Source organism: Lytechinus variegatus, chromosome 19 (assembly GCF_018143015.1).
Source record: "Lytechinus variegatus isolate NC3 chromosome 19, Lvar_3.0, whole genome shotgun sequence".
NCBI lineage: Eukaryota > Metazoa > Echinodermata > Echinoidea > Temnopleuroida > Toxopneustidae > Lytechinus > Lytechinus variegatus.
In genome coordinates, this window is record NC_054758.1 from 17,898,881 (window position 1) to 17,915,199 (window position 16,319).

At 37.2% G+C, this 16,319-nt stretch overlaps 1 protein-coding gene across 1 annotated transcript in view; it reads left to right on the forward strand.

The window, feature by feature from the left end:
• Positions 1 to 2,532: 2,532 nt before the first annotated feature.
• Positions 2,533 to 16,319, forward strand: part of LOC121405827 (G1/S-specific cyclin-D1-like) — a 30,666-nt gene continuing 16,879 nt past the window's right edge. The window contains exons 1-3 of the mRNA XM_041596792.1: positions 2,533 to 3,083; positions 5,196 to 5,411; positions 12,092 to 12,251. Of these exons, the coding sequence (XP_041452726.1) occupies positions 2,871 to 3,083; positions 5,196 to 5,411; positions 12,092 to 12,251 (589 nt within the window). The 5' untranslated portion in view covers positions 2,533 to 2,870. The remainder of the gene's footprint in view (positions 3,084 to 5,195; positions 5,412 to 12,091; positions 12,252 to 16,319) is intronic.

A 16,319-nucleotide genomic window follows, 5' to 3' on the forward strand; every position in this document is an offset into this window, starting at 1 on the left:
CACCATTGGCCAAACGTTCGCGGGCTAGGCGCTCCGTGATTATTCGTCTCCAACATTTGTCACAAGAGATTGGACCCCAATAAACAGCCCCAAAACTTTGAAAAGGGGCCTCAAATCTAATCGAAAACTCTCTCTTTTTACCTGCATGAAAATATATCTTGTTAATCCCACGCCATATCATCTGAAAATATTATAGAATCTTACTATCCTATTCCATTGTCAAGCCCTTCCCCTTTATCAATATTTTTTTTCTTTCTCTGAATCGATGTAAATTTCACATAACACAGATCGAGGGAAGTATTTCTGAATGACGATTTTCTAAAGTCCCGCCTCCTAAATGATATCATCGCGGGAAAAAAGAAAAGGGAGAGGTTTATTTTTCTATGCTACGTTGTAACTTGTACCCATTGAATTACTCTATTCGACAAGCAAGCTACATTAAAAATATAAAGATATAGAAGTCACAAATCTGGTGATTTTTTTTTTTGGGGGGGGGACCTTAATGGCCAAGAAAGCAAGAATTGTTGCAATCAAGATGTCAGAAGACCGAAGGCTTGGTGTCCTATCTGAGGGACCTAAATGCCTGCATAGGCCTACTGCCTATAAACCACCAATGGTGAAATTGAATTAAAGTGGGCCTTTAAATTTGTATTCGTTGCTTGAAAATCACAAATTAATTGTATTCCGTAATAAATTTGAGTACACAATGCCTGCTCTCTTCCAATATGGAAATCTTCGCATGGTTGAAAACAAAATAAAGCTGAAGAATAATTAAAAAACCTTCATAACTGGGAAAAAAATTCTGAAAATAAACGTTTTGATAAAAGTGAAAATGTGTGATAATGTAAGTACTAAAAAGGAAATTGTCACATTTTTTTTTACTTTTAGGAATATGATAATAAAATACTTAAAGTTGTAAAACTCCGACCGTCTTAAACCCGGGTTTATAAATATGAATGATTCATTAATTTCATATCGAGATATATTGCTCATAATTGGTGTATTTGAGTCGTAAAAAATCCCTTATAGATCCGTTTGCATGTCTATTTCATAACGAAAGTAGTGGGGTAAAACTTAAGAAAAAGAGCTCAGCTCGTTACTGATCGGATAGAATCTAACGAACGCATACTGGGGAAATTTATTCACCTCGATATGGCACATAGAAATACCGATTAATCAATTATAATCTACGTGTATGAGCTCTAAAATTTCTTTGTTCATTTTTGTCGGGTTGTAAACGCACTTTAGGGTCTGCGACAGAAGACTAGGGCGTGCTGGGGATTTGTAGGAGACGTCGACGATAAGGAAGTGTACTGTCTCGAATTTGTACAGTCTATTGGGAGCGTGATGCCAATACACTGTACTGTATGTATTGGTATTCGCTTTGTGTACATTGTGTATGAGGATCGATTTGTACTGTACAGGACATATACAATACAGTGTGCGGCTCTGCATGTATAGTAATACATTGGGAGCGAGTGCAGTGCGAATCTCTATGCACACATGCGTGTAGTCAAGTTTGCACATGGAGTAATGCGAGAATTCTGGAAAATATTTGAAAAATCATAAAATCGCCCGTACCCAATCAAAAGTTACAATCCAACCATTCATCGTGTTGAGAAAAATATGCTCTTTCCAATGAGGTGATTTTCGTTTAAAAATTCCCCGATTTGTTTTTTTAGAAAAATTTCATAGGCCTATACGTAAGTGTACAGTGGTATGGTATATATGCCTTCTCTGAACTATTAGTAAAAGCTGGTAACTAAGAGGTTCTTAAACCTGACATCTTTAATTTTACTCATGTAAATTACAACCCTAATATTACCCTTGATTTCATCATATGGCCTACCCCTCCCCTATTTGAATTTCCCAATTTTATTTTTGCAAAATGCCAAACGATAAACTAGTCGATGATAACTCAAATTTAATAATAAAGAGGTATTACAAGTCAAAAAGTCGTGCAGTTGAACTGGTATAATTTATTTTGGGCATATTCGAAGAGGTATGGTACCCATTTCCGAAACTATATTTCACAGCCTGTGCGTAGGCCTACTTCACAAAGAGGTATACCGTGGTTCCCCAGAAACGTTGGGCCGTTCCCGATCGAATCTTTGACCATAGACATCGCATGCACATTCCATCAATAGATTTTCAGCAACCGGCCCCAGCCGGCCAGATCCCCACGTGAAAAAAAAAACTTTAGACCACACCATAAAGAAACCCATTCAGAGACAAGCCCCCCCCCCCGTGCGCGCTTTCCCCTCCCCCTATCTCCCCTCCCCAACGCGAAGAAAAGACTGAGGGGTGGGGAGGAAGAGAGAGAGAGAGAAGAAAAGAAGGAAAAAAGAAAGAGAGACACGAAGTGTGTGGTATATTGCGTGTATAACGAGTTGGGCTATCTAGCTTTTGACCAATCACAAAATAGTGTCTCGTACTCATACATATTCATGACAGCAACCACTGGTTGCATTTTGTATACACATTACATGTGTGATAAAGAACTGTTCGGATACGTATACACAAGCATGGGCTAGCTGTGAGGGAATTTACCACCGATGCATTCGGCATAGGGGCAGCACCGAGTTAACAGGCCTAGCGTAGAGAACCCGAAGTGAATCGTCGAAAAGTTGTGGAGTTTGGGTCCATATTAGTGGTGATTTTTACCCGTTTTCACCCATATTTCGATATCCAATCTCCACTGGGTTGTAGGTCCTGTTCGTCTGCTGTACCCCGTCGTGTCAAGTCATCCAAAATCACCAATTTCCCCCTTCCTTTTTGCCTTTTTGAAGTTGAAGAACATCACATCAAACTCGATCGAATCTCGAAAAGTAACTTCGGCTCTCACCGCAAACCGAACTTGTGGGACGATCATGGATAACTTGTTCTGTTTCGAACAAGAATATTTTGACCATGCCAAATCACCAATGTCATACGTGGACCAAGTCTTATTGCGAGATAAAAATTTGGACAACTTATTAGCAGTAGAAGAACAATATGTGTTGTCGGCGGACTATTTTGGTAACCACTTCCAACGAGAGCTGAGACCGTCGATGAGAAAACTGGTGGTGGACTGGATGTTTGAAGTAAGTATTTTCTACGTTTTTCAGTTGCAAAACAATTTCTTTTTTATTTCAGTCAATAGAATATATTCTAAGCTTTATTTTGATGTGCAGTTTGTTCGGGTTTTCCTTTTTTAAATATTTTTTTCGTAATTTGAAAGAAGTCACCGATTTCCAGAATGATCTTTAAATTCCAAAAAATGTCAAACCAAACGATTGTTCGGTTAGATCTAAGTTTGCTCTGATTTGTTTTAAAATTGTTGAACATTTTACAGGAATGTACTTTAAAATATTACCTTCTATTGTATCTATTTTTATTCTTTCTGACTCAGGAAGTTATAATTTGACCCGTAAATAATACTAAAATAGGCGTTTGTTGTGGCCGACTTGCAAACTCGTGTCGGACTCTGGTCATGTTGATTTTCTGTGCCAGTCTGATTTGATATTTTAGCCTAGAGGTTTCTAATCACCGTCATTTGATTCTATGTTAACAAATTGTAGAAATATGTTTGTAACAATTATTATTCGTTGCCCGTTCGACTTGTGTAATTTGTCTATTGTCTGACTATTGTCATTGATTGCAAAGTTTGACGCGAGCGCTTCAGATGGCACTGAATTAGACGGCCTTTTCTGCTTTGTGAAGACTTAAATTAAAAATCTGTCCATATTAAAAGTTAGCCCAGATATTTGTCTTTCAGGTGATACCAAATTTGTCACAATTTATGCTGCCAATTAATTTTTCCGAATTTAACACGAATTTTTGCCAAGCCAACTTTTGAGAGCGCAAATGGCCTGATCGCATTGACTCCAACGTTGTGCGCGATGCAAATTCTGCAGATCTTATTCTCCAACCACCCTAAAAAGCAATGATTTTGTTATTTTCTGCTCCTTTTTTCGAAAAAGTAGCCATATGAAATAGATGTGTATGTTTTTGTCTTTCTTCCCATGCTTTAAAATTATACAAAATGTTCCGGTGTTTATTTATTTCGAATTAATTTTGATGAGTGTTTAGGCGAGTTATGCGTTCGTTTTGGGTTTTCGCAAACTGGTCGGCTGAGCTAGCTGTGTGCCACAGTCATAGGCATTGGCTAGCTATAGAGCCACGGGACGGGCGCTTGACTGCATACTGTATCTAATCTACCGGCAAATGATCTTTCGATCGTGTGTATGGGATAGGCGCGCGCTTTTTCTATTTCGACAAATTTTATTGGAGCTTGGGAGGCCGGTTGCGCAGAGACAGAAAAAACCCTGGACCAAAATATATTGGGCGGAACTTTGAAGATTAAAACAAGTTGGAGTTCCAATATAAATCTGATCACATATTAACTGAATAACGAATTGATTAAATATGCCAAATTATCATAATTAATAAATTGTTAATCACTCTTTTGTTAAGTGATAGATTATAACCATTTCTATATAAAGAGCTGGTGTAGTAATATCTCGTGCAACTTGCGGATATAGATTCCTAGCCAATTTGTATCCAACCAATTTATTGGGGAAGTTCATTTGTTAGCTTAGTATTCGTAAACAAATCAATATGCCTTCTCATTTGTAGGGAAATATTAAAATACAATTCAACGCACATCCGTGTTTTTGCTCATCCGCGATTTTTACAATTTTATTTTAGTCCTCCCGTGGGCTGATAATCAAAACATCCGTCTCGATCTGGTAGATCTTATATATTCTCGCACTTTATGGGACATTTTCCCCGTCTATTTATTGTGATTTAAATATAAGCCAAAAAAGCTGAAAAAGGACGCGATGATTCTGAAAATCTACTTTTATATTTCTCTAGCAACAAGCTATTGTAAAATTCTATTTTAAAAAGGTCAGGTTCACAGTATTTTTCAATTTATCTCTTTAGTACTAGTATTGCTGCGCCCTGTTAAATTTCCATTTTCCCTGTAAATTTTCTTCCCCAACCTTATTAAAAAAACTTTTGAATTTGTGTCTTTTTTTGGGTGGTGGAAGTTATTTCTCGATCAGATTTTTTTTCTGGAGTTATTCCAAATGAATAGATCTACACACTTTCTCTTTTACAGTTTTTTTTGGGGTTGGCGCGATTTGATTATTTTTTGTGGAGTTATTCCAATTGCGTTTACACGTTCTTTCTCCCTTTTTTTGTTTGTTTAGGTTTGTGAAGAACAACAAAGAGAAGAGGATGTGTTTCCACTTTCAGTCAATTATCTGGACAGGTTCCTCTCTATGGAGAGAATATCACGGGACAGGTTCCAACTCTTAGGCGCCACCTGTATGTTTCTTGCGTCAAAACTCCTCGAAACCATTCCCCTTACGTCAGAGAAACTAATCATCTACACAGACAATAGCATCACATTGGAGCAACTTCTCGTAAGTCCTTCCATTTTTTGGTGCTTTTTATGCAGGTCAATTGTTTCAGAGTAATCAATTTTCAGGCATGAAGTATTTTAAAATGGAAATAAATCGAGATGAGTTAAAAATGTTTTCTTGGTTGAAGTTGAACGCGGCGAGACGACGATGGCCGACAGAGTCGCGAGAAAGTTTTGGAAGTGAGGGATGAAGTTTCCACGATTGATGATTTAAGAAAGAAAAAAAAAGTATTTTCGCACTTTTGAGTGTTTGATGAGATGATGTCAGAAGTGTTTGAGAATGAATTACAGATGATATTTTCTGTCTGGAGTCGTAACATGAAAATGATTCTGTAAACATTCTTATGCATTTTTGATGAGGCTTTGTTTGTTGGATTATATTTCATGGATATTTTATTAATCACCAGTTTGCCAGGTAAGTTTTCGTTTTTGTTTGGTGTAGTTATTTATATGGCTTTAATTATCATTTCCCTTTTAGCTAGACGATTTAATTTCTTCCTAATTGATGTTCGAAATTAAATGTACTTGCAATCACGAAATACAATGCGCCTTTATGAATTTCGGTACGTTGCGCAGGGCGCTAGTGTATTGTCTACGGGAAATGAGTGTGTACGGTAATTGTAATGATAATGTGCGTCTACGTACGTGTGTTTCTCGTCGGGGAACGGACCAATTACACTCAACAATGACGGCGCGCATACTTTACAGTGAGCATGACGTGTAGGTGTGTTCTCTGTGTAACTCTCTCATTGGCTGGAAATTTTCCCAGGGGCGCGCCGCATGTGAAACTTTCGGCGCGCGTTCTGGAAGTAATTATTTCCACATTGTATAACATTATAAGCGGGGCGTAGTTCACCTTGAAAAAGTGCAACTTTGTTTACATTAATCACATCAGAGCCTTTTGTGCAGTATTCTTCTTTTATTTGCATTTTGGAAGAAGAAAAAAATATGGATTACAAAAAATGCCTAATGAAATAAAAGGCAGTAAAAAATGAGAAAAGATTATGATTCAATTATTTTTTTTTGTTCTCTTTCATTTTTTGTTGTTGAAATATTCTGTTCATCTTATATATTCTAGAGTGGTTGATATTGAAAAATATAGGCTTACAATTGGAAAGATTCTGTTTTATTTTTAGGGTATTTTTTTTAAAAACAAAATTCCTAAAAATGAAATAAGTTATGTGAGCCTATTTCATTTTTGATGTAGGGGGTAGCTAGCTGTCTTGTTCCTCTAAATACTTTGTCTGTCCTTAGCAATTCAACAGTTCTGAGGTTTCTTTTCAACTCGTGGTAGAAAGACTTTAATATCAGCTAGGCGTCGTTAGGAAGAAAAAAGAGGGGGGGGGGGACAAGGGAATACATAGGGGCAACTCTTCTTTTTTGAAACAGTATGGGTCATCTTGGTCCCCATTGAAAGGCTTCTCTCTTTGTAACCTTTGGCAAGAATGAGGATCAATTGATCGAAGCAGGGAGAGGCATTGATTATGCATTGAGTTGGAGCATGGGAAAATTTGCCCGGACCAAGAACCAATGCATGTGTGTGGGAAGATAAATGGAAGAGAAAAAATCAATATGGCTTCATAGGGCGATATGTTCAAAGGATTAAATGTACTTTCTAAGCTCTGGAATTTCTAAAACTACATTCCTCCATCAATAGGAAATCGACATGATAGTGGCACATAATATACCCCGTGGATTAGTAAATGATGGCACAAGGGATTACCACTCTGTTTTGAAATATTGATAATGTTTGCCTGCATTTTATTAATGATCGGAATTTCAAGTGAGAGTTTGTTCGGAAATGATGGTTCTCAAACTAAATTAGATTTGATCACCTAGCAGAGTTGTCATTAAAAGAAAAATACTTAAATTGCATTTTGTTCAATTCATTTTTCCTGTTGTGGCCAAACACTAGGTTGATAAGTTGTGATAACTTTCCAAAGTCCAGCAATTCTCTCTTTCAGTACATACAAAACTTTTGTTTTTATCATTTGATATCAGATTCAGTATTACTTGACACCCCCCCCACCATTGACCAAGCTTTCTTTTTTTTAATTGATATAATCACCAGTCCATACTGTACACGTATGTCTTCACTTCTCATTAAATTTGCCTTTACTGGTAATTTAAGTATAAAAAAGGGCCTGTAGAGTATATAACCTAGCTCTTGACAAATGATGAGTGAATTTTTTCTCCCACATCATAAGTGTTCCGCACACACTTCTGGTTTTCTTGCTTTCAGATGAGCTTACCAGAACAGAGACCTGGTTTATAATATTCTTTCCAAGAACTAAGTGATCTTAACTCATTTGCATAGTTTCTATACATTCAGGATATACATGCAAGCATCAAAATCAGGTTTAGTTGTGAATCAGTCAACGTTGAAGTGGTTGAACCATATTGTACTGTGACTGATGTGTTGGTTTAAGCTTGTAACTTGTCACAAAGGGTGTTTAAATTGGTGTTTTGTTTAATTCTTTCTGAAGATTAATCATTCTGTTGGATTTATCTATTCAGAGGACTGCTTTGTCTTGAATCCCCAAATGATTTATTCTTTGAAAAGAGGATTAAAGGATCAAGAGATTGGGACCATTATTGGTATGTGAACTTGATGGTTCTAAGCCCTAAATAAGTGTCAAGTTCAAAATTATACAAAGTGGTATTATTCAAACCTTAGTCTTTGTGTTATATCTAATCATGCCACTGTAAACAGTAACAAATCAATCTTTTAAACATCCCCACTTTCATTGATATTGCATGACAAGTTTAGATACATCTGAAAATGCAATGTATTTGTTTCGTTTTGGTAAAGTTCATATAAATGAAGGAGGTAAATTTGATATTTTCTAAATATCGGACATTTATTTTACTTGCATTTGAAATGCAGGAAATCGTGGTAGCATTGCCCTTTAAAAACGTTGACCAGGAAGTTCTGTTCTGTTTTGCCACAGCAGAGTGTACAGCTGTAAACCAATGGGGGCATTCTTTTCTTTTCCTGCGAATCTCTTACATCAATTTCTGACAAGGCGTTATTTTGTTCCAGTCTACCAGTAAATTTTAGAACTCGGCTCAACTTCGTGTCACGTTTCATGGATAGGGTCAAAATGGAGTTGTCATAGTTAAAAAAAACATTGTAAAACAAAAACTTTGGGTTTTATGAAATAGGACAGCGCATATCAGCTGACTGCGAAACGACCTTGCAATCTACAAGGTCAAGCACGGTAAACTGTACAATGGTTTCTTGCGAATCACAGGACAGGCAGGCAGTATTTTTGCTATGAATTACGCAATTTTGCCATCTTGATTAAGGGGAATTTTTCTTTCCTCCAATTTTCTCATTCTAAATCAACTTTTATGATCGATGTAATTAAATATGAAGTTGTAGAAATAAATTGTAGAGATAATGTTTGAGTTGTTAATAATATTTTATTTAATATGTAATTTATGGATACTTGAGTTGTTAAATTTTCTCATACAAAAAAGCCTTATCGGAGTTCTTTAATGATTTGTTCTCACTTCTCACACATATTCAATTCAAGAGATTGCTGTATCGATACCCTTAACATCGAAACAGGATGCAGTGTATGTAATTAGTCTGAGTGTGAAATATGAACTTCAGTCATACATATACGTTTATTTAACGAGACGTACGATTTATGAATGAGCTCCTTCGGCGTAGTCTGCTTTCAGTCCCTATCAATGATTTACGTACAGACAGAGGCCCCTGAATTTGAAAGAAGATGTGTTCGTATTTTGTACTAGTCTTGGGTGGAGACCCACTTGTTGCTCAAAATTTCAATGAAAGTCTGTGCCTGCAGACTAGCTTCAGTTAGTGATCACAGTGGACATATTTTATTATTGTGAAAAGCAAAGTTAGTATTTACATTTTTTAGATTTTTTTTTATTTTACTTTGTAGTTTTGTACATCAATATTTTGTGTGTGTATAATTTGGATTGGTTGCATTAGATTTAGGTGAGTTCAGATGGTAAATGGTAATGTTTTAACAAACTATTTAACATTCAATAAAAAATTAGATTTTTGCGTTTTGCATCAGCTATTTAAACGTTTTTATAAAAGCAGGACTTGATGAAGTCTCTCATGTCGGGATTCCGGATGCAACAAGATCCTTGTTATGTTTCTATTGATGATAATTATTTCCCCTTCTTGTCTGCTCTCATATGTATTTACTTCGAACCAAATAGATACTGGGACAAAGGGTCTTATCTGTTGAGAATTCGTAAGAAACTAGAGATAGTGACACCTTTTGCTGGTGGTACTTGAAGCCAGCAAGAGATTGGCAATTACATAAGCATTTCCTTTTTTGAAACGTTTTAATGGTGGTCAAGATTTGATTGATACGATTATAAAAATCATGTGATGAATTTTTAATTCACACTTTGTCTCGAGTGCATAAAGGACATGTTTTATGTCAAAGAATGTTTAAATTCGGCTTGATTGTAGGATTTTTTTTTACCTGAGCACACAAACAGAATTACCCACAAAATATATTAGTCATTATTAATCACTATTAATCAATTTTCAAAGGATCTATGTTCTACCCCAGTAAACATACAAAGATAAAATGAACATGTATGTTTTAAGGTTATGGGGATATGAAAACTGTGGGTTGATATGGATATAAGGTCATTTTGTCTACAAACATTACTTTATCCCCTCATACAGCTAATGCTGTTTTAGGAGTGTCATTGACTCATGATATATGAGTATGTGGTCATAGTGGTTGTCTTATGTTTCTTGTGGTCACTCTGAGAGGATAAGGATCCTGGAGAAGATTTAATCTTCCTTGTCCAGAACTAAAACAGGATCTTGCTTGTTAATTTTGACAAAAATGACACCATTCTTGCTAAATGTTTCCTTTTTCCTTTCATCAATTGTATGAGTTGGGCTGAAGGATTCGCAACCAAAAGTTTGGTTAAAATGGTTGTGGAATGATCTCTTTAAAACTTGCGGTTATGTTTTCTGTTTCCTCTAAAGCCACATTTGACCAAGATGTAGTTTCGACTCTCGAGAGATTTCAATTTGCTCTTAGTTCGGATATTTTTACAGGGCTATAAAAGAGGATGAAACTTCATGTGTACATGACATGTATTTGATTTGAATGATAATGATTTTTCCAGCCACACCCAAGCTAGACCATGCAGTATATATTTACCTTGATGGCAAAGTGTAAGAGAAGTTTTATTTATCAAGCACCAATTTTAGCAGTTTGTCAAATAATTATTCAATTATTTATTGGATGATTCATGCCATGATATCCTATTGATATGCTTTGCCATTTTAAGACAATGTAATTATTATTGATTTTTATTGGCTCATTAATGAAAAATTAATGAAAAATAAAATTAAAAATATTAGAAATTAATTGAAAATACAAATATAAAATATAAAACTGAATTGGCTCATTAATGGAAAATTAATGAGAAATCAAAATATTGATGAATTTATAGATTTGATTTTTCATTTATTATTTGGTAGCGATTGAAACAAAATTACAAGTAAACTTGTAGATCCTGTTTCATTAAGATAATTTGAATAATTGATATTAAAACAAAATCGAAAATTTTAGAAATTCTTATTTCCAGTTATTAAGGGATAATGTTTTATTTCCTCTAATGATACGGTACTTTAAAAAAGGTTGTAGCATACAGCAGACAATGAATTTCATTGGAATATTGACGGTAGTGAAACTGGCGGTGATAGACTGTGCATGATTTCAAGTGATGAATTTGCTCAGCGGTAGAGCAGAAGAACATACCAGTACATCTTGGTTAGAATTTCTTTGAAAAACAAATTAATCACTTTCTAGAATGCAAGTTGACTCTGAATGCGAGTCCAGGTATCCATTTTAATGATACTTCAAGTATTAATAGTAGGCAACTTGCTTCCAGATCCTAACTTTTTTGTGTCATCAGGTAATAAAACTTGAACTTGGAAAGCTTGTAAAGTTTCAAAGCAGACGCCTGCAGGCTAGTCTTTCTGGGCAATAGCAAGATGCACTTTTTAGAAGTGTACTGTCCTGTTCAACTCTTTTCATTTTGTACTGTTTGCATTATTTCACTGATGAGCAAAAATATGTTATTTAATGTTATGCAGATCAGTTATAATTGTAAAAACTTTTTTATATAATATTTCCCTTTAACACACATTGTGCAAGTCTTTGGCTACTAAAAGTAAAGATTTATTGAGTTGACTAAATCTTTTAGACATTGGACTTTAAACATGTATTTATATTTGATTATTGAAATCAACCCTAGTTTGAGATCAGATATGTTTTTATTTCCAATTGTTGACAATGATCCTCATTTAAAGATATATACATTGTATATATTTTTATATTGTCTTTATCATTTCTTGACTAAATCTGGCTTTCTCTTTGTGCAAAGTTGCTGAATGAATTATATTACCAATTTTGTTATTTAATCTTCAATCTTCATCTTTGAATATGTGAAATTGGACTCCAGATGGCGCTGTTTACAAAATTGTCAATTGCCTTTGGACGTTTCCTTGTTTATTTACAGTAATTTGAACACAAGCAATACTAACTAAGTTTAAACATGATCTATTTGTCTTTTAGTGAATTCTTGATTATAGAAATGATATGAAATAAATTGTCATTGAAAGTTAATTTCTTTTTCTTTGTTTATTTTCTTAATTGACAGAAATTTGAACAGCTAGTATTAACCAAGTTAAAATGGGATCTAATGGCAATCACCCCAAATGCATTTCTTGAGCACATACTCCACCGGCTACCCGTCGACAAGGAGCAGGCAACGTTGCTAAGGAAACATGCCCAAACCTTTATCGTGCTGTGCGCGACAGGTAAGTCAAAGCCTGCCCTCTTGTAATTTCTCCTTTTTTCTTTGTATGACTGAATTGTAAATATGTAGTTGAATATTGAAAGAGTTAATTAGACCTTAAATTCACTTATTGTAGTCCCACCTGTAAAACTTTCTGTCATGCTTTGGTTTTTCTTACATCCTCCTTGCTGTTCCTTGTCAAGTCCTTACAGCAATTTCTTTTCATCTCGTCCCCTGCCTCTCTCTTGACAACCCCTTCTCACTCTTGTCTTTTTTCAGTTGCTTCCCCAAACTTTTTTCGTGTTTCGTCATCCCCACTGGCTCAATTTCAGCTCTTCCTTTACCACACTTCCCCTGTATTTGAGGATGACCCTCACAGGAGTTCATCATTGGGGTGAAATAAGTTGGTCTTTAGAGGTCAAGTTAGACGGTTCTTTTCTTCCTCTCTACATCTCCTGCTGGGTAACTATGTTTGACAGCTTAATGAGACTATCAGATCCTCCCCGTTTCCTGTACTTGAGGAAGAGGAGATCTTTTTTTTTCTCTCGTTTGGTTTTAATTTCTAGGGACCGTCTTCGCTGCTGCTCGGTTTGAAAACTTCCTTGTTCTGGCGATGCCATCAGGGGCAGGGAGTCTGGGAAGTTGACGGATCCAGGGGAAGAAGGCGTTGTCATTATCAAAGACTTGCCTTGTTTCGAGATTGAGATCTCGAAGAAAGATTAGAGCCGAGGCCTGGGTATGCAGAGCCCTGGTTCCGACTGTGAGCGGTTGTTGAAGGCACTACCCCTGCCACAAACAGGTGGCTTAGTCATTTTATGACCAAGTGTCATTTAACTTGGCCTTGTTAATAATCATGAAGATGCTCATCACGACTCGCTTTGTAGAAGATCATGACCAATTATCATGGGCTGTGGAGCTATTTCACTCCTGTCTCGCTTTCAGGAGCCAAGTCGATAAATAGGGTTAAACATTCCAAAACCAAATCGACTGCCAAGTGCATGCAGCCTTTAATGATTTGTGAAGTGCCCTTTAATGGCCACACTGCCTGGGCTTCCCTAGACACAAAGCATGCTGGGAAGGTAATTGCCAAGGCGACAGTCAAGGGACAATGTCCGCCTCTGGAATTTCCACCTACTGGAGTTGGATCCAGGATGGGGGTCGGCTTGGGAGGAGTAGGGTGGATTAGGGGTGGGAAATTTCTGAAGCTACCAGATATGGTTTGTCCAATGTCAACCCTGGATACAACAAAGACGTGACTGTTTCTCTCTTGCTCCAGGTCACATTGATTATTCCCAGCCGATGAAGTTGTTGGCTCAATAGAGCCACAATTTGTCTCTGCCTTCACCTGATAGAGACCACTTTATGGTACATTCCAAAAAAGTTAGGATTCTGAAATCATGGAGCTAGCTCCATGCTGAAATCTGTAATGAACTATTGGAACGCTTATATTATTACTTATATCCCCAACGTTGAACAGAATCTCTGCACCTCTTTTAATTGATACCGCAAGGACCCAAGAGTTCGAGGGTTGCCCCCTTGTCTGTTTATTGATTGCCCTGGGTAACCATACTTGCAGGTGGTCCTTGAACTGCCCTTGCATCCACACACAAGCCATGGTCATCCTGAACAACGTTTCATAAAACGTTTCAACTCTTCTTAAGCCACGCCACAGTCCTGGTAATAACTCGTGTTGCACCAGCCTCTAGTCCAAGTTTGTGAGGTGTACTATGACAAGCGAGAACCGATGAGGAAGAAGAAAGGAAACTTGATTCCTTCAAGGCTTTGTGATCAAGACATTCGTGTCACTGGTCTCTTCCTATCCGCCCCACCCTGCCCCACCTCCTCTCTCCTTCCCTCTCCCTTTCTCCAGCTGTGAGCCGTGCAGGAAATTCCGCCAGTCATGTTAGCATGCTCACCGGGAGAAACGTCGATCTGCGTAACCCGAGCGTAACCAAATCAAAATGGGAGGACACGACAAAGTTCACAGGAAAAATGGCAACATGCTTCTTACCCCTCCTGTCCTTTGTGGAAGACCTCGCTTATTAATCATACAGGAAGAATTGGGCAAGATGTGAGCGGCTCATGATAGATATTAATTGCCCCATTGAGACTAAAAATCCTTAGAGACTTATTGCTCGCATTGATAAAAGTACCAGCAACTCGTGATGTTACAAGTTTCCAAGAATCAAGACATCCGCAGGGACCCTTCCTTTCTTTTGGCAAATATGGAATTACATCCAAACATCATATTCTAAACTAAAAGCCGATGTATCTGTGGTACAATACAGATCCATATCTATTTGTTTCTAGCTATCGGCCTGTTGAAATAGTTTTCATTGTCTGGCCAAGTTTCGATTGACGATGCCTCCCACTTTCAAAGAAACATCTCTGGCCTGATCGTTAATAACCCACAGATTTGGCCGTGAAATGCTCATCAATTCCTGTTTGCAGTTCTAAGGCATGGCAAGAGAATCTATACTCTAGAAGAATTGATTAGAGCTGATTCTCTTAAGAAGATACCATTGTGAATATCGATGGTTTTTACAGCATGTCATCAATCTAGTATATTTAACTGCCAGCTCTTTGTGATCATTGCCTTACAAATCAGTCGGATAGAATCTATTCCTGTCCTACAACTCTGTCATGCTTTTAATCAGTTTTAAGTGTCCTACAGAGCCTTTTTCTGCTTTTACACTCCAGTCGCGCCAAAATGATTCAAAACCCTTCACTTAGCCGTCAAGCCACAATTCTTTTTGCGTAGTCCTCTTTTTTTCTCTCTTCTAGAACATGAGGTGTCCTTTCATGCTTGGAACCAGAAGACACAGTGCTTCTTTTCAGAGATAATCTTCTTGCAGGCAAAAGATGGTCACCCCTGCTGCTACGTGCAGTTCATCCTTGCTTTCACCCCTGACAGGTCCCCCAAATCCCCAAATTGGAGTCTGATTCAGAGTACATACTTAAAAAAAAGAAATCTGATACCGGGTTTCCTGAGCCTCGGGCTCCGGTCAGTGAAGAGTCGAGGGCCACGCCCCAATTATGAAATTAACATGAAGTGGTATTTCGCTACTCCTGAATGACATCATGCTCTGTGGTTGAATGTTCTAAGGAACTCCAGCTTGCTTGGTTACAAGAACTTTGTTGGGGCACTTTGTTTACACTCGTTCGCATTCTTGCGTTAGCTCGGGGACCCTTCTGTCAAGTGGATCTCAAAATGTTTCTAAATGTCACTCTTTTTCTTCTTCCCCCTTTCTTTTTTCATCACTATAGTGTAGATCTTGTTCTTTTGGTTTTCTATGTAATAAGCCCCCCACATACCGATCACTTGTGGCAAGTGATGTCTGTAACAGTCCTTTCAATAGGCATCTTTGGAAAACCAGTCAAGTTGCCCAATTTGAGGAGGCATGAAATGGTCCTTCCACAGCATTCAAATCTTACCTTGTGCAAAGCATGCCAAATTGAAATACCTTAAACTAAAGGACCATTGATTCATGTGTATGGTTCTGGATAAATCTTTGTGGTATAAAATGAGGGGGGTGTTGTAATTCTTAATTCTCTTTTTTTTCCAGGAGGGGGGGACTCCAACTCCAAGGGGGCAATCAGTCAGTTTATCTCATTTATCCTCAGTTAATTGCCCCCCTTGCCTCTCTATCCCTTTTAGTATTATTATCTCTTCACTCTTTCTAACTTCAATCGATACTTTATTGAACCGATGGTATAAAAAATTAAGGGATAATTTGGTCTATGTATTTGTATTTAGTCTCAACACCCAGTTCAGGCCTCACTCAATCTTATTAGGGCCAGATCCCCCCTGTGTTCTTAACATTCCTCTCCTTTTGATTCAATTCTGTTCCTTATTCAATGGGTATGAAAGGAAGAACAAGACAGAGTAAAGAGGGGCTTAGAAATCGTCGAAGAATGTTACAGAATGATAACAAATGAGCAAGATTAGGCCTGATGTCATTTTTATTTCTGGGGAGTGTTTCATCAAGTGTCTTGTCAGTGATTTCCACAGTCTAATCTGTTCTAAGCCAATCAGATGCAAGGATTTTAGTAGCTTATAACATATGTCTGTGAAAATCAATTACTATTT